Below are 22877 nucleotides of genomic sequence, written 5' to 3'. Positions count from 1 at the left end.
GGTCCTAGACCTTCCTTTGTAGGTTCTGACACTTTTATTATTGGTATTTTCCTTATCACGAGAAGTTTCTGATCTGAAAGTTAGGCTTGGTGACTTTAAAAACAAACACACAAACCCTCTGGCGCTTTCTCGAAACCCAGAAACCAGAACTTTCCTGCCTTTCATTTTCATAGCATCGTTCTCTTGCAGAATACCTTGTGGAGCTCCGAGAGTATGGTCCTGTTTACTCAACCTGGAGTGGGTTAGAGAAAGAGCTGTCGGAGCCTCTTGAAGGAGTATCTGCCTGCATTGGGAATTGCTGTACGGCACTCGAGGAACTGAGCGAAGACATGACCGAAGACTTTCTTCCTGTCCTAAGAGAGTATATGCTGTACTCGGAGTCCATGAAGGTAACATGGGATTTGTGGCAGGCAGATGATGTTTGCATCTAGGAAAACACCTTTCCCAGAAATGCCAGCGTGTGGACATTTTGTGGGCATAAAACTACTGCACCCCCTTCGGGAGATCTCTGTGTGGCCTCTTCTACCTGCTGCTGTCATTTTGACACAAAATGGTTCCAGAAATTATATACCGTATTTTCCGGCTGTGAATTTTTTTGCATATGACTTGAGATGGACTTGAGCATGTTCCTTTTCCGTTAATGGGGTGGAATATTGAGCTAGCATTCAGTGGTACGGGATGGGGTGGGAGACAATAAATTAAGCCATATACAGGCGTTCTGCCCTCATGCCGTTACCATAGTCTGAGGGAAAGTGCAGGGATGTGTTTGCTTCCTCCTGCCCTCGCCAGCCTCCCCTCCTTGGAGGAGAATTCTGAAGTGTAGACTTCCTGTGTGGTCAAAGTTCTAAACTGAGGAGCATACATTCATAGAACAGCATCCCTGCTCCAGACCTTTCCACATCCAAGTGTGGATGGCAGTGGGACTGACTGGGTGATGAGGACATAAAATATGGGGGGCAGAGCCAGTGAGACCCATCTCCCCTATATGCGTAATCACACGAGGGCAGCCCAGCACCTGTGTAGGACTTTAGAGAAGGCAACATCAATCCTCTCTCTTTTTCCAGAAACTGACATAATCATTCTTCACCTTTTCTTTCTGTCGGCAAACAAATATGTATTGTCCCAGACCTGTCTGTTTGCTAGCCATGTGCCTTTCGAATGCAATATATTAATGATTAAACCGTAAGTTCAAATCTCCACATATTCTGCAGGCAGATTTCTTTTAGCCGAAGGCAGCTGGTTTATTAGCATTTTTACATACCTGCACCAAAGCAGAAATACCTGTTCCATTGGAAGGGCTTATTTACCTCTCTAATAACTATAGGGAAAAGTTGCACATCACTGTGATTCTCCCAGAGCAAATAAAGCTGTGCCTTTTAAACTGCAGAAAGCATGCATGATGCAGGTGTCACACATCATAAGTTATTGGATCACATCAGCAGATAAGTGCGTATCTTTTAGCTGTTGAATGGATCACAAAATTGGTAGGTGGTATTATGGCTAGGTTTAAAGAAACTTCAGCACTAGATTTACCTACCTGCCTTCCTTTTCAGTGTCAGATTTGCACACAGAACAGCTAAAAACATCCCCTGTAGTTAATGTATCTGATCAGAATGGTCCCATCATTTGAACAAAGTCTTTGGCATCACTGGAGTACTGAAAAGTTGTGTTTGGGTTAGGGATGTCATTGTCAGATGGGATGTCAAAAAAGGGCTGTGAAATAGCTGCCCTTTATTTGTTGCGCTGCAATTTGCTGGCTCGCATGAATGAAAAGGTGCTTCTTTAAAACGGTTTCCTTCTGCTGCCATTATATAAATGGTTTCCAATGAAATTTATTGCTGAAAAGCATAACTGGGTGAAATGGGTTTTGATGGGCAAATAACAAGTTGTTCTGCACATTTGCTGAAGCCTCTCCTGCCCACAAGCCAATAAAACCAAACCTTGTAACCGCAAAGTCTCTTGGAACCATTTCAGTGATAGCTGCTAGACAGGGCTGCCTGTATATGCGATCTGATTCATATGTTGCTTGCTAGATCTTACCCTTACCAGATCTTTAGAGTTTTGAGGTAGGTAGCAAACCTGAGAGCACTAGCCATTCAGAATTGCTGTCAGGAGATGTGCTTGATATCTCAAAGCTAAGTATTTAGTTTGGGGGATAGGTAGCTTTAAATAGAGTGCCTTGCTGTAATCAAATGTTTTGCAGCTACTAATACAGTTTGTAGTGGGTGGGTGGGGGGGACCAGTAGTTAATTTTTACAACAGATTTACACTGCTACGAGAGCAAGGATTTGCTCGAGGCTGAAAATGATTGTAGCTTGTAAATTTCTGAGCTGCATTCTGTAGTCCTGCCAAATTTGTTTTGCCGGGATGAAATGATTTCTGATCTCTGTCCTGCTGTTCTTGAAAGGAGCTTAAAATGCGTGAGCTTCATAGCTGAGCGATGACTTTGAACTTTTTCACAACCAAGCCACTGTGATGCAAACACTATCCAAGATTCCCTATCCCTTCTGAAGGGTGATGATGATGATGATGATGATCATGCACTAAAATAAGGATTGTTTCACTGACTCAAATAGTCGTGATCCTTCCTGTCTACCTCTGCAATCTGGAAGACCCCTAATAATAATAATAATAATTTTTATTTATACCCTGCCCATCTGGCTGGGTTTCTCCAGCCACTCTGGGCAGCTTCCAACAAAATATTAAAAATACAATAAAACATCAAACATTAAAAACTTCTGTAAATGGGGCTGCCTTCAGATGTCTTCTAAAAGTCAGATACAGTGGACCCTCTGGATACAGACTTAATTTGTTCTGGGGGTCCTTACATACCCTGAAAAGTCCACAACATGAGGCGCCGCTTCTGCGCATGCATGCACGGCGAAACCCGGAAGTATACACTTCCAGGGTTGCTGCATTTGCAACCCGAAAGTTATGTTACCTGAAGGTAACATAACCCAAGGGTCCACTGTGGTTGTTTATTTCCTTGACATCTGATGGGAGGGCATTCCCTAGGGCGGGTGCCACTACCGAGAGGGTCCTTTGCCTGTTTCCCTTTAACTTCTCTTCTCTCAGTGAAGGAACTGCCAGAAGGCCCTTGGAGAGGGACCTCAGTGTCCGGGCTGAATGATGGGGGTGGAGACGTTCCTCCAGGTATACTGGGCTGCGGCTGTTTAGGGCTTTAAAGGTCAGCACCCACACTTTGAATTGTGCTCAGAAATGTGCTGGGAGCCAATGTAGGTCTTTCAGGACTGGTGTCATATGGTCTTGGTGGCCACTCCCAGTCACCAGTCTAGCTGCCACATTCTGGATTAGTTGTAGTTTCCGGGTCACCTTCAAAGGTAGCCCCATGTAGAGCACATTGCAGTAGTCACAGCAAGAGATAACCAGGGCATGCACCACTCTGGGAAGACACTGTGCAAGCAGGTAGGGTCAAAACACTAGGAGAATGCTCTCCTCATTGCTGGCTACTGAACTTGTCCCCCAGCAGCCAGGAAATGAACCTAGACCTTTATTTCTGACCTTCTAGAACAGTGGTTCTCAATGGGTGATCTGCGGACCCCAGATCTTGCTGAACTATAACCCCCAACCAGCTTGGCCAATGGGAGTTGTGATTCAGCAACAGCTGGAGGGCCATAGATTTCCCATAGCTGGTCTAATGCAAGAAGACCATCCAACTGCCATCACCTTTCCTAGCCAATAGACTTCCACTGCTGACACCTAAGTAGTACTGGTTTCAAGTGGATTACAGCTGGCTTGGGGTAACAAGCTCAAGTTCATATGAAGTGTGTGTGTGTGTGTGTGTGTGTACATAACCCTTGCATCTCCTCTGATTGCATCCTGTCTCTTTCCTCCTCCCCTTAAGAACGTGTTGAAGAAAAGAGATCAAGTTCAAGCAGAATATGAAGCCAAACTGGAAGCTGTGGTCTTAAAAAGAGAAGACCGCCCCAAGGTTAGTCCTCTTTGGAACTGCTCTTGGACAGCTAAGTTTCCCACTCCATTGTCTTCAGCAAGATTAAAAAGCTTTTGTGGAATGTTGAAAAGTGCAGTAAATACTGGATTCTTGGACTTGATCTTTGGTGAGGAGAAGATCATTTGTTTGGGAAGGAGAGGTCCTCAGGACACAAGGAAACAAAACTGCTCAGTACCACAAACAATTGAATATCCCAGGTTGGCCAATTGGTGGTCTGATGATTTTAATTGTGACAAGGGGTAATAAAATATATACACAGATTTGATCAATAATTATTGATATTCATTGCTTGTGTAAATTATACTTTCCGGTCAACCAGCTTTGGTTTATCTCACAGCATGTGTTGGCTGGCTTTTGGGCAGGTATGAGAAACCTGTGGCCTTCTGAATTTTGGACTAGAGCACCCATCACCCTTGACCATTGGCCATGCTGGCTGAGGTGGACAGGTGTTGGAGATCAACAACATCTGGAAGACCATAGGTTTTCCATTTCTGGTCTCAATTTAAGGTTTTATGAAAGAACCTATGTTAAGGTTCTTTTCACATAGATTGAATTGAGCTATCCATTAGTGGAGTAACTACGTTTGTCACTGTATTTCTGGAGAATAGAAGCTGTTACCTTAGTGTTGGTGCTTGAATGCACATTGATTCCTTAACTGATGAATAAGCAGCGGAGGCCTTATCCACCGTGCCACCAATATTTAAAAGCTTTAAAAATTAGTAATTATACTAATTCACTTTGAAGTTAATCTTTTTCTTTTCATCTTAGGCACAGCCTCCTTTAATTAATGCAATTTTATTTGAAAGCAGTGACAACTAATAGGTTTGCTTTGCCAGTTAGAGCCTCTCCACTTTGTCTTTTGTTTAAGCTAATAGAACAATTAACAATTTAAGCTCTGGATTTATCTCGTCTGTGCTCCACTGCTCTTCAAATGTATTCAGGACAGTGTGTATTAGGAACTGTGTTTTAACCTTGGAACAGTCCTGTAGACTGAAAGGCTGGTCCAAGGCTAGCCAGTGAATTTTGTAGCTGTGTTGGGAGAAATCTGAAGCCAGGTGACTCTGGTCCAAATTCATCGCATTGTGTAGCCACAACACCAGCGGCTATACAGTGGTACCTCGGGTTAAGAACTTAATTCATTTTGGAGGTCTGTTCTTAACCTGAAGCACCACTTTAGCCAATGGGGCCTCCTGTGCCACTGCACAATTTCTGTTCTCATCCTGAAGCAAAGTTCTTAACCCGAGGTAATATTTCTGGGTTAGCGGAGTCTGTAACCTGAAGCGTATGTAACCCGAGGTACCACTGTACAAAGATCTCTTGTTGTCTCCCCAGCTGAAAGCTGAAAGGAAATATGGCCTTGGAATAATAATAATAATAATAATAATAATAATAATAATAATAATAATAAATATTTACAGCAAGCCCATCTGGTTGGGTTGCCCTAGCCACTCTGGGCAGCTACCAACACACAGACACATAATAAACCTCAAACATTAAAAACTTCCTGATACAGGGCTGTGTTCATATGTCTTCTAAAGGTGGTGTAGTTCTTTATTTCCTTGACATAAAGAGTGTTCCACAGGGAGGGCACCACTACTGAGAAGCCCCTCTGCCTCGTTCCCTGTAACTTCATTTTTTGCAGTGAGGGAACCACCAGAAGACCCTTGGAGGAGGACCTCAGTGTCTGGGTTGAACGATGGGGGTGGGGATGCTCCTTCAGGTATACTGGCCCAAGGCCGTTCAGGGCTTTAAACTTCAGCACTGACACTTTGAATTGTGCTCAGAAACATACTGGGAGCCAGTGTAGATTCTTGGGAATAAAAGCTTTAGCCCTTGACACTTGTCCAAGAAGCTGGTCCACCCGTGCTGCTCCATAACTGCCAGCATTAAAACCCTACTCGGGTGTTAAGTGTCACGTGACTATAATCACATGATGCAGGATACCAAGGCACATCTGCTCTGCGTGCAAACCTGTACCACCCCCCCCAAGCTACTCCTGCATTAGGAGGTGGGTCTTTAGCATGGCAATCTCCCAGATGCAACATTGAGACTCACTATGAGCCACAACCCTAAAGGTTCCTTTGCATTGCGGCTCACAGGGACAGCCTAGGCATTTTCACCCAGCTGCCCTGGTACAGGTGTACCCCCAATGCAGGGGTGGCATCGGGAAGCGGCTAGTGCAAGGAGTGTATTCAGACCCCCATAGCTTCTGTCTCAAATGATCGTTTCCCGAAGCTGAACACCTGAGGGCTTAAGTCGGGGAAAGCAAATACGGTGCCTTCTTTTTCTTTAAAACAATAAATAATAATTGATACTTTTTCAAAGAAATACAAAAATACATACCCATTCCATAGTATCTTTTTTATAATATACTGAGATAAAACAGCTACTTAGTCTAAAAGAGAACCAAGTAGGAAGAAAAGACAAGGAAAAGAGAAACGTAAAGAAAGAGAAAGCAAGAGGAAAAGAAATAAAAAACCAAAGAAGGATAAAATAATAATAGTAAAATAATAAAAAATGATAATGTTGACATGCACAAAAGAAAATAACACAAAGGAACAAGGGGAGGGGGTGGAGTGAAGTCAGCGGATTCGATGAATCCCAAAATATGGATTAATATTAAGAGTGAATATAGATGTTTTAATTGTTTTATTTTGTGTTTTCCTTTTTCAGTGCAATGATTGTTTGTTGAGAAAATTAATAAAATAATAAAAGGACTTCTGGTCCAAGAAAATCCCTTAACTTGTGTCTGCAACAGCATTGGGGGATTCCTTTTTCTCGCTCTCTCCCCAGGTGCCCACTGAGGTCGAAAAGTGTCAGGACCGCGTGGAATGCTTCAACGCAGACCTGAAGGCAGATATGGACCGGTGGCAGAACAACAAGCGCCAAGACTTTCGGCAGCTTTTGATGGGGATGGCAGACAAAAACATCCAATATTACGAGAAGGTAATTCTCTAAGGTTGTCGCTGTTATGTAGTGAAAAGACTGTGGAATCTCCCGATAACGAGAGTTTAGCAGAGCTGAATGCTTTAGAGGCGCGCGCTTCTTGCTTACCACCATCGAGTTTTAGCTTTTTCACACTGTCACTATTTATGTGGAATGTTCTCGTACTGGGATGGGGGACTAAATGGAGCGGCAAAATGTAGCTCTCCAGGCCACTCTGACCTCTTTCCTCAGGCCACATCCCTCGCCAGCCTTGCTCCATATCCTCCTCGAGTGTTTTTGCCTGGCTGGAATCTGTCTCTGAATTCTCATAACACTTTCTGATTAGCATGTACCACCGTCCTAAAGGTTGTCTAAAATGCAACTGCCATCAACCGAATGCAACCTACTAATATGCCCTGGGCTCCCCAATCCCTCTCACCACCAAGGAAACCTAATAAATGCATAGATGAATAACCTGTCCATGTGACACTGACACAAAAGCCATAATGCATAAAGTGCAAAAAGAGAGAGAGAAATCATCGTTCCCCCTTCTTTCTCCCACCTCTCTCTCCCCACAACCTCAAAATGCCCACGATAGCAGCATCTCACACCGAATGTAACTGACCTGTAGATAGGATTCTACGAATTGTAAACAGAGACATTATATGTACCTCCGTCATCGAGTAAAATCTGTCAATGAAAACAGTTTTGGAAAAAATTGCAGCTGCTGGGTTGGTAAGCAGCGCTGCGCAATGGTGCATGTTTCACTGGTCTTGAAAGAGCAGCAGTCCCTGCCAGTGAGCTACTAGGCCCAGTTCAAGGTGCAGAGGGATACAAAGCTCTCAGTGGTTTGAGGCCCAGGCAGTGGTGTGTTGTCAGTGGACTGAGGGGACTAGGCTATTCCCTCATGGGGGCCTCCTTCCCAAAGCCCAGGAAGCTTCTGCCCGGCTTAGGAAGGAAGGTGCGATGCTCACAAGTGTGACATCAGGACGCCCCTATCCATCACGCTTGCAAGGTGTTGCCTCTGGCCCCCCCTGTTCCCCTATGAAACATTTCACCGCAGGCCCCTGGGTACCTCAAAGAGCACCTCTCTCAACCGCAATGTCCTTTCTTTAGGGGCTTCTGGGAGTGGCTGGTTTTAAATGGAAGCACTGATGGGTTTGCCGTTCTGTGTCTTTGTTTCAAACAGTGCCTTACGGCGTGGGAATCTATTATACCACTTTTGCAAGACAAGCCTGAGACCAAATAAGAAACCGCATCTTTCCCCACCCTTTTCCTCCCTGCACCACGGACTTCTGGCCAAGTGACGGTACCACTAAACATACTGGAGATACACTATGCACGACTTGGTGTCAGATTTGGGTTTTCCTAACCCACCCCCTGGAGGAACAACTACCTGTGCTGAACCTCGGGACTGATCCAACTTGAAAAAAGTTTGAAACTGTACATTTTTTGTGCCACCTTTTTATTAAACCATCCAAGTTGGCCTTGAATGCTCCTACTCACGATCCTTGGCTGACGGCGAAGAAACTACAGGGACTTTTCTCCTTTTGGACCGCTTTATATTGAATGAAGTTGATACAAGGAACACTACAAATAATAATAATGATGGTGATGATAATTACGATGATAATAATAAAGGACTCTTTAAAATGCAAGGTGCCAACACATCGTTATTGTCCTTCCTTTTTCTTGTTAGTTTAGTAAGGAGGTGTTTGCAGGTGTTCACTCTTCAAATTCTGTTGGATTTCTCCCCCCTCCTCCCACCCTCCCTATGTGGAAAGGGAATTTGGCTGACAGAGACGCTTGCTGGATTCTCAAAGGTCTCTTTGAATTAACTTGGGCTTTGTGGATGGGAAGGTCAGGTCTACAGGGCAAAAGTTGGTACGGTCTTGGTACAATGCACAGGAAACCTGCAGAATATTTCAGAGGTGGTCTTGTGGTTATGGCATGTAGGCAGTTAGGTTCCAGAGCCTTTGAGCCATTTACTAGGGATGGGGGAGGTTGTGTGGGGTGTTGTGTGCCTCCCAAAGTCTGTACATGAAACTCTTCATCTTTTCTTAAATAATAATAATAATAATAAAAATCGAACCTTTTCTGCATTTTTTGAATGCTAGTGTTTGCCATGTGATGGATGTTGTTTCATAGTGACCCCCAAGTCTCACCAAATCTAACCTCCTCACCTTGGGCTTTCATTAAAAAGAAACAAACAAACAAAAAAACAGCCAGTGAAACTGTTCTTAAACGTGTCCGAGGGGAGTGTAGCTGAAGAGAGACCTCTCACAACAAGCGACCGTTTTCTTTCCCCTGCCTTTCATTAGGATGACTGTGTATGTACCATTATGTGTGGAGACCTAGTATTGTGGCTGGGAGATTGAGCTATGAACTGACAAACCTTTGGTTCAAATTTCATGTCTCCCATGAACTTTCTAGCTGCTACCTCTCAGTACAGTGGTACCTCTGGTTACAAACTTAATTCGTTCCAGGGGGCCGTTCTTAATCTGAAACCATTCTTAACCTGAGGTACCACTTTAGCTAATGGGGCCTCCTGCTGCCGCCGCCACGCGATTTCTGTTCTCATCCTGAGGTAAAGTTCATAACCTGAGGTACTACTTCTGGGTTAGCGGAGTCTGTAGCCCGAAGTGTTTGTAACCTGAGGTGTTTGTAACCTGAGGTACCATTGTATCCCTCATTTTTAATAAGTGGATAATACTAAATTACCTTGCAAAGGGACTAGAAGGGATAGTGAAATTGCATATGAAGCTGTTGACTCTAAAAGGCACTAAATAAGTGCTAATTATTTGACAGAGTGGAGACTGCCTTTTTTAAAGTACTAAGGGGATTTTACTCAGCTTTACAAGTTTCCCCCCATTTGTGCTGGGGAGTGACAATGAGCAATTTTGTGCATTTATTTTTTTACATGTGTTATTTTTTATTTTTTAAATCCCTGGCACTTGCCATCTGTTCCAATAAACACTCAACCGAGACTCTGTTTTGAAAATAGATGTTAGCAATTAATACTTAGAAACAGTCTTTTTATTAGCAGCAGCTAGTTTGGGGAAAGGAATTGCTACCTCTCTGTAGATACATGTACAATAGTTTGGAGTTATTTCTCATTTGGATTAGCAAAGGTTCCAGAACTGGTGGTGTTCAAAAGTACCAAGCAATACTTTGATTTTGTGTCAACTTGTGGGATCAAGAATATATAGAAACATGGAAATTGCCAGCATGTAACTTAATACCTTGGAAGGAATAAGAAGTATGGGCTGTGTCTTACGGGGGTTTATGATAGAGACATGATCACTGGGAAGGATTCTTAGAGGTCATCCATTCCAACCCCACTTACTCAATCCAGGTTCTGCAATATAATATCCCTGACACATGGCTGTCCAGCTTTTGCTTAGACACTTCCAGTGACTTGCCACCTTCCAAGGCAGTCTACCAGCTCTCAATCTCTTTTGATCTCCCAAAACACCGCCTTCCAATTTTGACACCATGGAGAATCTGCAAGCTCTAAAATAAATGAGAGATTGTGCACTGGCTTGTCTGTTTCCAAGATCACAAGTAACTGGAATCTGTGGGTGAAAGAAAGCAATTTTTTTTCTGAAACACAGACATAACAAGTCTAATTTTTATTGAATGGATAAGGTGTTTTGCTTTGAGTTCCCATTCTATCATAAAGGCTCACGTAACAAATTGAATGTCTTAAGATTTTCTCCATGCAGAAATTGGATGTTAAGAGGACATGCGCGCACTTCAATAGATTGTATTGTTGATGAGAAAACGAAACTTAGATTGTAATGTTGGCTGTGTTCACTTCTGAAAGCAAACATCTTAATGCTTGCTCTCTCGGTTTCAATATCCTCCTGTATGATTTTTTTTAAGCGCCTGTTGCAGGCAGCAGGGCACAATTGGCAAGATGCTAGGAGCTCCTCTCTTTGCAGTTGGAGTAGAAGCTGTTGTTTATCAGGCTGAAGGGGCAAAGCTTTGAACAGAGGCAATCGTACAGTTTGCATTGTGTATTGAAAAGTGCTCTTGCTACAGTCCATATGGATTGGGTTTCATGTTTAGAAGAAGGTCATGGCCATTTTAAGTACATGTAGCACGGAGGTCTGGCTACTGATCTGTGCTTGAGAGGTGTGTGTGTGTGTGTGTGTGAGAGAGAGAGAGAGAGAGAGAGAGAGGAGTTAACATACCTCCGACTCTCACTACCCAGCAGTGGTGTAACATGGGTTGCTAGTGCCCGGGGCAAGGCAAGTATCCTTGGCACTGCCCGATAGGCTGGAACAAAGGGGCAATACCTCAGCGACCTACCCTAGTGGCAGTTGCAGCGCCCCATGGAGTGTGGACAGGGGATTGGCCAGGAGCGGGTATCTTTCTAAAACCCATGCAACCGGCCACCACCCAGATCTGTTCCTCAGTCTGCCCATGTGGGCACTGGGAGATTTTCTCTGTGAGGGCAAGGGCACACTATTCTTTATTTATTATTACTACTTTATTCTTGTTTTCTTTTGGAATTTTGCACCCCTAAGAATTTTGCAGGCAGGGCTATTGTCCCTGTGGCCCCATCCATACTACACCACTGCCACCTGGAGAGGTGATCTGTATTGCTGAGTCCAGGTTTCCCTCCTCTGAAAAGAGAGGAAGGTGGTCATGTTTAGTGGGCACAGCAGCCCGTGTGTAGCCCATTGTCGCATTTGACGATCTGGACAGTGAATCCATCTGTTTGTATATGGAACCAAACATACTTATGATTCCAATGCATTCTGAAAGGGTGTCTTGACTTAGATTGTTTCGAAGTTGAGACAGGTAGTGTAAAAAGCCTTAGCTTTTTGTAATTACAGTAAGCACTTCAGATCCTATAACGCTATACTGGGGTGTCAGTTTTAGATTTACATATTCAGTGCCCCACACATATTATAAATCATTTTAGTTCCACTAGCTGTTTTTTGACAATTTTTTTCTTACTCTGAACAATTAAAGGTCTTTTCACAAAGATAACTGCCTTTTTTTTTTTTAAAGGCAAACTGTTTGCTCTTGCCCAAATATTTTTGTACACGTGGAATCAGAGTAATTCTCCGCCCTCATGGAATCAGTAAACATATAAATGTCAAAACATTTTGCAGACACTTTATGATCAGCGTTAAAAATAGTTGCATTCTTAACATAGTGGCCTCTCCCTTTCCAAACACTAATTTGCACACAGTGCAATTTGGAGCAAAACAGAAAGGTGTTTTAGATGACCATCTTCCTATCATAGCTAGACTTTTAGCTATACAGTCATACCTCAGATTACAGATGCTTCAGGTTGCATTTTTCTGGATTACGGACCGCCAAAACCCAGAAGCACTGGAACGGGTTCCTTCTGGGTTTCAGCGGTCGCACATGCTCCGAATCGCAACCCACGTGTGCGCAGCTGCGCAGCTGTGGGTTGTGAATGTTGTGGGTTGCGAACATGCATCCCGCACGGATCACATTTGCAACCTGAGCATCCGCTGTATTCAAAAGTTGCTTATTTAAACTTGCATTTAATGTCCAAAATTTAAAAGTTGGGTTCACTGGCTTCCTGTTTTAACACGTATCTCTAAGCTTTTCTCAAAGATTCTCTAGGTGCAGCTGAGCATTTCTGAGTCACCCTCAAAGTTAGCCTCTCGTAGAGCACGTTGCAGTAGTCCAAGTGGGAGATCACCAGGGCATGTACCACTCTGCTGAGACCGTGAGCAGGCAGGTAGGGGCTTCCGCTTGCGCAATAAGGCTTACCTCTCCTGCTGCTCCTCCCTGCACTTGAGGGGGTTGGGAGAACCCTGCCTCCCCCATGATGCACAGGGAGAGGAGAGGGGGGATGTTTCTGCCTGCTAAGCTGGCATCCTGGAATGTTCAACCTAGTGTGATGTTGAATTCCTTGGAGTCCAGCAACTTCTTAGAGGCATGTGTTCCCCACCCCTGCTATAGTGACAGACACCATCATGGCACCCTGCAGCATCTCTCTGAATGGGTTTTGAGCCATGTCAGTGTCTGAAAAGAGATGCAAGTTCAAGGTGAAAGAGCCAAACTCTGGAACGGGGAGCCTTGAGGTTCTCTCCAGGTGTTGCTGGACTCTCACCCCCCTGACTGTTGGCCATGCTAGCTGGGGCTGATGGGAGCTGTAGTCCACAGCATCTGGAGGGCCACAATTTCCCCACCCCCTTCCAAAGATTGCTATTTAGGGAAATGGTTTGATGCACGGAAGGGAGGATGGGAGATTAGACTGTCTCTGCAGTCAAGTGCTTTCTGCAGTTCGTCTGCTAGAGACCCACATGGAGTGTGTTGCCGGAGTCTGTTTTCGTCTGTGTTTTAGTAACTGTTGGCAGAAGTTAAGCCGATGATGAATAGCATGGGATATGTTCTTGCAGTCTTTCAGTCCCCATCTGTGCTTTTTAAAAGCTAAAGTGAAAGCAGTAGTAAAAAAGGAAGAAAATAAATATTCACGGCCAAAGCAAGGAAAGGATTGCAAACCCAAAGTGGCAGCTTTCGATGAGTCATCAGCAAAACACACCAGCCATCCCAAACATAGACTACGTGTGGATGAATGTGTATGTATTGTGAGCTAAATTTGACCACCAAAATGGAAGCTGCAGGTGGCCTCTTGGTTCTATTCCTCTCCTCTCCCAGCACTTCCAGTTTACATATCAACTAAGCACATGATGAACCCATTTCCCTTCTTGTTCTGGGAGACAGGCAGCATATTTCCAGCAGGAAGTTCTTCTCTGTATGCCCTACCAAGGCTAAAGTCAGCTGTGTTTGTGCATGGTGGGGCTTTCTGAGGGAGCTTCCCTGTGAATTGGGTTCTCCAGGTCTGTCCAGGTGCTAGCATGTGGTCTGCTCACTTTTATCTTTTTTTATATGCCTATGTACAAAATAATAAGTACTGTGCTGTGTTGACTCTGTAGTGGTGGTTTTTTTTTTAAGGCAAAATAATTTATAATGCTTGATAAACTCTTTGTGTGTGTAAGGATGGCTTCTTTGACAAAAAAAGAGGACTGGATCAATAAACGGATTAAATTGCTTTACCAGTAAATATGATGCTTTTGGTGTGTGTCGTGTTTGCTTATAAGATGCCTGAGAATTGAAGGTTTGAATATTTGTGATGACAACCCCCCCCCCCCCACAAACCCTTTTGCCTTTCTGACACCAGGCATCATTGCAGCCAAAGTAGAATGATTTTTACATCCTACTGACTTCTGAATGGAACAGGTGAACTAAGAACCCTGCGCCTAGGACCTTGCTTACAGCACCAACATAGATTAGATGGCCAAAGGAGAAGTTGTGGGAACTATAGGTTACCTCTAGAATTCCCAGCACCCTTCACAAACTACAGCTGCCAGGATTCAATAGGGGGTAGGTAAGCTTTGTGCTTTAAATGCACGGTGTAGATGTGACCTCTTTGTCCTCGTTTCATGTTGTGAGTTCCAGCACCATGTTTACAACCCCTGCCCCCCAAACAGATAAATGGCAATAATCCAAGCTGTAGTGTAAGAGAGGCAGAATCATGGTACCCAGGTGACTTTAGACAAGGGTATAATGGAGCAAAGCCCTGCTGAGTTGCAGCACAACGTGATGAATAGTCTGTTGGGGGAAAGAAACCATTAGATAGATATATCTTGCCAAAGTGTATATACTCACTCCTGAGTGGAATTGCTGACTGGCTGGTCCAGTCACTGTTAAGAGGATTATAGAACATTGCTTCTATTCCCCTAGCAAGGAAGTGTGAGCAACTGTTCTCCTCCCTCCTTGGCTCCTCTTGTAAGGACATCTGTAAGAATGTGAAGTCGCACATTGAAGCGTAGACATGCGCACGAAGCAGCAGCAGTCTGTGGTCCCTTAAACATTCCAACTCATACTATGAAAGCTAACAACAACAACAATTTTATTATTTATACCCTACCCATCTGACTGGGTTGCCCCAGCCACTCAGGGCACATTCCAGCAAAATATAAAAACATAATAAAACATTTTAAAAACTTCCCTATACAGGGCTGCCTTCAGATTCTTCTAAAAGTTGTGGAGTTCTTTATCTCCTTGACATCTGACAAGAGGGCGCCACTGCTGAGAAACCCCTCTGCCTGGTAACTTCACTTCTGGCCACGAGGGAACCGCCAGAAAGCCCTCAGAGCTGGACCTCAAATGCTACTGCGACTTCAGTGAGATAGATGAATAGAGCTGGAAGGGGTCATTGGAAGCCATATAGTCTAACCCAACTGCTCAGTGTGGGCAATCGAGAGCTTCTGACCCGCTTCTGTTTGAAGGCCTCTAGTATGGCATGTTCTGCTCTAGAATGAGGGTAGCAAGACCCTTGTTGCTTACAGAGGGGAAGACATTTGCTTTCAGAGCTGGAGTGATGCAGATGAGGGAATTGGCATTAGTGATGGCAACTGTTTTGGGTGGAAGGAGAATCATGTTACAGTGACAAAGCCACCTCTTCTTCTGTAGCTGCCAATTGTCTCACTTGTTGCATCTTGATTTTAACCTGCAGTACCGTCCCCTTGAAACGCTACGGAGACCAGTCAGTAGATACCGAACATCTCTCTCCATGCAGGTAATTGCAAGACGGAGGCCATCTTCCAAGCAGCCCAACTGCTGGGCCCCTCAAGTCATGCTCTTGATCTGTACGTCTGCTTCTGAAATAGGTACAGCCACTTCCTTCTGCTCTCAGTCCGTCAAAATCTCAAGTGAACCAGATGGTGCCTTTTGCTTCCATGCTATAATACTGCAGGGGAGAGAGAAAGAAGCAAAACACAGGGAGGAATTAATGTGTAAAATCAAAGGGATAAGTGTGCCTGTTCTTAATCCCAAGAATAGGATTGAAATGTACCATTTTTCTGTTTGGAAGTCATATATTTTTTTAAAAAAATATTGCCACAAACTAAAGTAGCATAATCAGTGACCAAATGGCTTATAAAATAAAGTATTAGGGAGAAGTGGGGCAACAAGGTCACACTCACATTATACATTTAAAGCACTAGGATGATACTTTAAACAGACACGTTGTGGTTTGTTAAGGGTGCTGAGAGTTGTTAAAAAAGATAAAGGGACCCCTGACCATTAGGTCCAGTCGCGGACGACTCTGGGGTTGCGGCACTCATCTTGTTTTATTGGCCGAGGGAGCCGGCGTACAGCTTCCGGGTCATGTGGCCAGCAGGACTAAGCCGCTTCTGGCAAACCAGAGCAGCGCACGGAAACACCGTTTACCTTCCTGCCGGAGCAGTGTCTATTTATCTACTTGCACTTTGACGTGCTTTCGAAATGCTAGGTTGGCAGGAGCAGGGACCAAGCAATGGGAGCTCACCCCATCACAGGGATTCGAACCACCAACCTTCTGATTGGCAAGTCCTAGGCTCTGTGGTTTAACCCACAGTGCCACTCGCGTCCCTCTGAGAGTTGTTAGGCAACCTCCATTCTCACAGAGCTACAGTTACAGAGTGGTTCAACAATCAATCCCTCTCCCCAGGGACTGCAGCTTTGTGAAGGGAACTGGACCACCTAACAACCCTCAGCATTTTTTATTTTGGTACTTCTGCAAACTTTTCCCTTATGTGTGGATGGTGTTCTCCAGCTCACAAGAATCTGCTGTGGAGGATGACTAACGTTGACCACGGTGGCTGAGAAAAGGATAACAGGTGTCTCCATCTGCTGGCAGATTGAGAAGTAACACCTTGTATGCAGCCAGTTGCCTAGAATAATAAAGAGCTAAAAGTTCAATAAAAACCCTGATCAAATAAAAGAGTTTTTATGAGCCACACACACAGATACAAAAACAATCCTCTTGAAAGGGCAGGCTGTCAGAATAGCAGTTTACCTTTTGCCTTGCTTACCTGATAGGGATGAGGCTCAGGCATCCTACACCACATGATAACAGGAAGCAGAACCCACTGAACCACTCCAAGGTGTTTTGGTAGATCTTGTTATAGACAGCTGAGGTCACAACACCTGTGATCACCAGTGAAAGCTGCAGCAAGACAAACACCTTTCCTAGAAAAAAGAGTGGGAGTGGAACACAATAAAATAACACTCAACGACCACTTTAAACAGCTTTGCTTTTTATTTATCACTTTCCAAGCTTTCTAAATTTTTAAAAGATGGCCAAGGTGGATATATCATACTGAAAGCGAGCTAAAGAGCCCCAGAGTAATTAAGGGCTTTTTAAAAATCATATCTCTTTTGGCTTCTGAAAAGTGAGCCGATAAATAATAAACAGCTTATTTCTGCTACCTGGCAGCAGACGGGAGGTCAGAATTTATTGCAGCACAAAAACTGACTGTAAAAGAAACCCGGGCACAGTACCATTATAGATTTGGGGGTGGGGGGCTTAAATCCTAAAAATTGATAAATGGTAGGATTTTAATTAATTGGGGTATGGATGAAAGTACAGGCTTCAGAACTGTGCCAGACAAGGAATTCCTGGGCTGGATTATGCAAACTAGCCTGGCTGGCCTTGCAAACAGCAGATCTCTTATCATGAGAAAAGGGGTCATTGGACCACCTGAGAGGAATCCTTTGGCCTGGAGAGACAGGTGTTGTCAAGGCTGTGTGTTTGAGGTGACAGGAAAAGAGCGTTTTTGAACAAGGTGTTCTGGGAAGAAGAGAGAGAAAAGACTGGGATCCATCTTGGGCAGGCTAGCTGAAGGCTGGCTGCACTGCTGTGGGGGACAAGCCCCTCTTGAAATGACCTTGCTTTAAGACCTGGAACCTGTCCATGCAGACTGAAGGTGTAAATAGGTGAACAAGCCATATTTTTTTTTTAAAGCTACGACAGTCTCCACCATGTCTTAATTCTCCAAAGGAACACAGACCTGGGGTGAGTGCCTGGAACCCCCTGGGATCTTGCTATTGTTTGGGAGAGTGGGGATGGCACCCAACTTTTGTAACAATACATTTGCTAGTACGTAGTGCTACTTATTAGGGGAGGGGAGAGACTCTCTGTTGGTCAACAGGCAATGGATTTTGTAACCCAAGAAAATCTTTAATAAAAGCATTTATTTTTTTAAAGGAACCAAGCCTGGATTTAGCATCTAGTACCATCAGGCAGCTTGCTTAGAGACCCTTCATTAATTCGGTCTGCTCCAAGTTAGATACCTGCACCATTAAGTTTATCTATCGATCACCCATGTCATGTGCAATGATGATATTTGAAAGATGAAGGTGAGGGAATCTAACCTTCTTAGATCCACTGCACAAAATGATAGAAATGTGTCTGTCTTCATAGCCTTATTCTGAATGAAATAAGTAAACTTTTTTTTTCATTTAAATAAACAATGCCAAGATGTTCAAAGCAGCAACTTACCATAGGAAGTTCCTTCTATGTGTTTTGACAGCAAAGATCTGATGGTCGGCAAGGGAATGAGGGCAAACAACATCACACCACGGGCTGGAGCAGAAGAGAATGGAACGGAGAGGGTTCATGTAATCATCAGACCAAACTTCCACTGCCTAGCAGTTGAAGTAGTGCATGTGTTAAAGCTTAAAAAGCACAAGCTAATAATAATAATAATAATAATAATAATAATAATAATAAATTTTATTTATACCCCGCCCTCCCCGGCCAGAGCTGGGCTCAGGGAGGCTAACACCAAAGAAATTACAGTAAAAAAACATAATGGGGGGGGGGGGACACAAACCAATTTAAAATACAGGTTAAAATGCAATTTAAAATGCAGCCTCATTTTAAAAGTAGTCAATAAATCAAGACCCTAAGGGGAGGGAAACATAAGGGTCAGACTGAGTCCAAACCAAAGGTCAGGTGGAACAGCTCTGTCTTGCAGGCCCTGCGGAAAGATGTCAAGTCCCGCAGGGCCCTAGTCTCTTGTGACAGAGCGTTCCACCAAGTAGGGGCCAGTACTGAAAAGGCCCTGGCCCTAGTTGAGACCAGTCTAACCACCTTGAGACCTGGGACCTCCAAAATGTTGTCATTTGTGGACCTTAAGGTCCTCCGCAGGGCATACCAGGAGTGGCGGTCCTGTAGGTACATGGGTCCTAGGCTGCACAAAATAGAAGCTTAATAACCCCTGGTTCAGATTCCAGCATGGTGATGAATTAAGGGATCTTCAGGCAGAACATGCCAAGCCTACCCCAAGGCCCATGTGAAATGCTGGGAGAATTGTGCTGGCTTATCCTACAAAGCCCCCCTCCCCCTCTGATGCATTAGAAGCTGGACTCTGCATTTATACATTCAAAAAAATGAATGTATCTGAATCAAATCCAAGCCCCACGTTGGGCAAAAGATGCCTGCATTGCAGGGGGTTGGACTAGATGACCCTTGTGGCCCCTTCCAGCTCTACGATTCTATGAAAAGATTGTGTGAACTTTTATACATCTGCCACCAGCTCATTCATTTATTAAAGCCTATTTAATTGTGGCTGCAATCCTGCACACACTTTTCTGAGAGTAAGCCCCACTCAGCGGGACTGAGACCGGAGTCAACATGCAGAAGATTGTGCTGTAAGATCTCTTCCGTCAGGTAAACGCTCTGGGAATCTTGCAAACATTAACTTTCTACCAGGAAATGTCTTCTAACTCTGCTCTGCTTCCTGCATTTGGAACAATAGCCTGTTATTGATTGTAGCCCGGCAAACAGCTGGCACCCTCCAGATGTTTTGGGTTAATGCTCCCACCAACTTGAGCCAGCGTGACTAGTAGTAGTCAAGGGTAATGGGAGTTGTAGTTCAAAACAGCTGGACAGCACCAGGTCAGGAAAAGCAGATTCACACAGTCCCAGCAGGTGTGCAAAAATGGAACAATACAGGTTGAACTGGAACGGGAGGACAAGGAAGCACCTTTAAGCATTGAGCAAGACTTCTGAGGAAGGTATTAATAGCTTTCTGCCAACGTAGTGCAGAATACCAGAATGAGTGCATGGTTTGTGGTTGCTATGCGATACCCTTTGGAAACAGGTTTGGCTCAGCTACACCCACATGTTTTGCTCTGAGATCTTCAGAGAGACATAACAAGCAAGGATATTTTCTGCCTCCATGGCTGACGATGCCCCTTATCAGTGCTGCCTGTAACCCACGCTACATCACAACTTCCTGCATGCATCAAATGAATGCAACATGTACTCTTTCTCTTTTCACTTTCCCATTATATTCTTTTATATTATTATTATTATTATTACTTTTTGCTCAATGTTGGCAAAAAGCCGGAGTTTGCTCCCCAACCTGCAAACAATAACCCCTGCAAACAATAACCCCTGACCTGGGAAACACTTCCGTGTTGGGAACTGTCCTGAGATCTATGGGTATAGGGCGGTATACAAATTTAATAAATAATATGAATATATATTTTATCGCCTTATTCTGCTGCATACGGGAATGAATGCTCCACCTCCCCACAACAGGACAGAATTGGAGGCAGAATCTGGCATCATGGCAACCTTAGCTTTTGAGTTACTAGCCCTCGTGATTACTCAAGGCATGCTTGGGAGTGTATGGTTAATGCCTGATGGAATCTCAAAAGCGAGAGGGATGGGTGGGCAAGACTGCCAAAGCTGGTGGTGATGCTCTGAGGGCCTGCACAGCTCCTTCATCAAACCTAGAAGAAGTGGGCAATATACTATTGTGTGAATCTCTAAAATTTATAAAAGTCTCAGAACTTGAGGTTTTATCGATGCAGAATTCGACTTGCCTGGTCAGTGCCTAAAGAGGATCTTGGGTACCTCGTGTAAGCCATACTCAAGAATTCACAAGGGACATCAGAATAAAGGTAAAGGTAAAGGGACCCCTGACCTTTAGGTCCAGTCGTGACCGATTCTGGGGTGGTACTAATCATTATCCATACGGTATTTATTATTTTGTAAAACGCTTAAGGTACTAGGTAAAGGTAAAGGGACCCCTGACCATTAGGTCCAGTTGTGGCCGACTCTGGGGTTGCGGTGCTCATCTCGCTTTACTGGCCGAGGGAGCCGGCGTACAGCTTCCGGGTCATGTGGCCAGCATGACTAAGCTGCTTCTGGCAAACCAGAGCAGCGCACAGAAACGCCGTTTACCTTCCCGCCAGAGCGGCACCTATTTATCTACTTGCACTTTGACGTGCTTTCAAACTGCTAGGTTGGCAGGAGCAGGGACTGAACAACGGGAGCTCACCCCGTCGCGGGGATTCGAACCGTGACCTTCTGATTGGCAAGTCCTAGGCTCTGTGGTTTAACCCACAGCGCCACCCGTGTTGCCTGGTTAGTGCCTAAAGAGCATCTTGGGTACCTCATGTAAGCCATACTCAAGAATTCACAAGGGACATCAGAATAGAAGCACAATAAACCCACTAAGTTAGAATGGCTCTACTCACCAACGTAAAACAGGTACGTCCATCGCACAAAGGCCATGATGAGGATGCCAGCTGAGAAAGACACAATCCCCATCATAATCATGGTGGTGTCTCTGAAAACCCTGGAGAACATAAAAACTCCCAGGAAGCTGGTGATAAAGATCAGATAGCCAGCAGCGTTGGCATAGCCAATATATACCGGCCCCCAGCTCAGGGGCTCCTTCAGGAGAAAAAATGGCAGCACATCCATGGCTCCCACCACAGTTGAGTCATACATTATGGCGGCCACAAAAAGCATGGCAATGATGAGCTTGGAAGGTACCATAGAGGAGCGACTCTCGTGGAAGTGAGGCTCTCCGCCATCATCCTCAGCCAGCTTGATGTCCGGATGGTTTGGCTCTGTGGACGCAAGAGGACAAGACCTTGCAGTCTTGGGGACCCTGAGGACAAAGAGGCTGTAGAGGAGACAGAAAGCATATAAGGCAACGCTGCAAGAAACCAGGATTGCGCCGTGGCGGTAGCTGAGGTGGAAGCTGACAAAGAGATGCCCAGAAGCGATGCTCCCCACAAAGCCAGCTATGCCGTAGATGAGCTCGACGACGGTGAGGCGAAGCGATCGCCTGCTCTCGGAAGAGCCCTTAGACACCAGAGCCATGACGCTGGCCCAGTATGTGGTGAAGCCTCCAGACAGCCCGTGCAACACAGCAGCCCCATACATCACCTCGATGGGCCACATCTGCAGGATGAGGAGCAGCAGCAGGATCCGGGAGAGCAAATAGCCCAGGAGAGGCACGCAGATGGAGATCTTCCTGCTCTTCAGGTCGCCCAGCTTAGCCAGGCCGTAAGCCGACAGCAGCGGCGTCAAGCCGTCAAGAAGCTTATAGATGATGAAGAAGTTGGAGATGGCTTTCTGCTGAGAATTCTCGTTGGAGTGAGCCGAGGAGTTGGTCTGGTTGTAGTAGTTCTTCACCACTAGAAGCAGCCCGGTGTCATAGAAAGAGCTTGCAAGCTGAGCCCCGGCAACAACAGGCTCAATCCAGGTCCTCATCTCCATCCCACCAAGCATGGTCACAGGAAGCTGCTGCTTGTTGATTCCTTTGCTTAGGGCAGAAAAAGAGGCTGGGAGCCAGTTCAGGGTTTCTGATTTTGGTTATAAAAGCAAGACTCCTTATATTAGCTTCAGAGGCAGAGGGCTGTTCAAGAGTCAGGGCAGAGACTGCTTCTACGATATCTCATTCCACACAGACAAACATTCACCTCTCTCTCTCTCTCTCTCTCTCTGTTTGGAGTCCGCCTACACTCTCTTACTCTTCCTGGTGTGGCTTCAAGAGGTCACATGGCCCTGCCTGGGGAATTTCTCCTTCTCATTTTAGGAAGTGAAAGCAGTTTGGTCAGTTTCTTTTCAGCCAAATAATCAGGGCACTTTCCATGGGTTTAGCCAAGAGGGGGCAGGCAGGGGCCAGCTTCCACCTCCCTAGGTCAAGTAAAACAATAGAAATACTTAACTGACCAACCACATTGGTTCTGGCCCCCCCCAGTCCTGTCCCCCCCCCCCTGAAATCCTGGTTACAACCATGGCACTTTCTGTGTATGTTTGAGGGCACTGGGTGATAGGGTAGGATTACAAGGCTCTTTGGAAACACACACACACGGATGAAAAAATAGATAATGACAGCAGCAGATACTT

At 44.9% G+C, this 22877-nt stretch overlaps 2 protein-coding genes across 3 annotated transcripts in view; one reads left to right on the top strand and one right to left on the bottom strand.

Moving 5' to 3' along the window:
- Nucleotides 1-8556, top strand: part of SNX30 (sorting nexin family member 30) — a 36996-nt gene extending 28440 nt beyond the window's left edge. The window contains exons 6-9 of one of the 2 annotated variants that reach the window (XM_083420265.1): nt 190-389; nt 3866-3952; nt 6767-6919; nt 8088-8556. In XM_083420265.1, coding sequence (XP_083276391.1) covers nt 190-389; nt 3866-3952; nt 6767-6919; nt 8088-8147 — 500 coding nt within the window. In that variant the 3' untranslated portion in view covers nt 8148-8556. Of the gene's footprint in view, nt 1-189; nt 390-3865; nt 5087-5285; nt 6396-6766; nt 6920-8087 lie in introns of those variants that run through there. The other variant, XR_014506321.1, reaches the window with a different exon arrangement.
- Nucleotides 8557-14787: 6231 nt separating this feature from the next.
- SLC46A2 (solute carrier family 46 member 2) lies at nt 14788-22629 on the bottom strand. The gene is made up of 4 exons (XM_083420315.1): nt 21212-22629; nt 18219-18302; nt 16750-16906; nt 14788-15644 (listed from the first exon to the last, which is right to left on the bottom strand). The coding sequence occupies exons 1-4, from the start codon at nt 22254-22256 to the stop codon at nt 15587-15589; spliced, it is 1344 nt and encodes a 447-aa protein (XP_083276441.1). The 5' UTR covers nt 22257-22629; the 3' UTR covers nt 14788-15586.
- Between the last annotated feature and the right edge of the window lie 248 nt (nt 22630-22877).

The sequence above is a fragment of the Podarcis tiliguerta genome, assembly GCF_965153285.1.
Source record: "Podarcis tiliguerta genome assembly, chromosome: 17".
Lineage (NCBI taxonomy): Eukaryota > Metazoa > Chordata > Lepidosauria > Squamata > Lacertidae > Podarcis > Podarcis tiliguerta.
Note: the sequence above shows the minus strand (reverse complement) of the source record. Positions and strands in the feature narration are given on the sequence as shown.

Excerpts from the sequence above, each read along its gene's own strand:
- SLC46A2 (XM_083420315.1), bottom strand. The coding sequence starts at position 22,256 with ATGCTTGGTGGGATGGAGATGAGGACCTGGATTGAGCCTGTTGTTGCC. Across the intron at positions 18,303-21,211 it reads GACGTACCTGTTTTACGTTG|CCCGTGGTGTGATGTTGTTT; the intron begins GTGAGTAGAGCC and ends CTTCTGCTCCAG. Across the intron at positions 15,645-16,749 it reads CTGAGCCTCATCCCTATCAG|TATTATAGCATGGAAGCAAA; the intron begins GTAAGCAAGGCA and ends TCTCCCCTGCAG.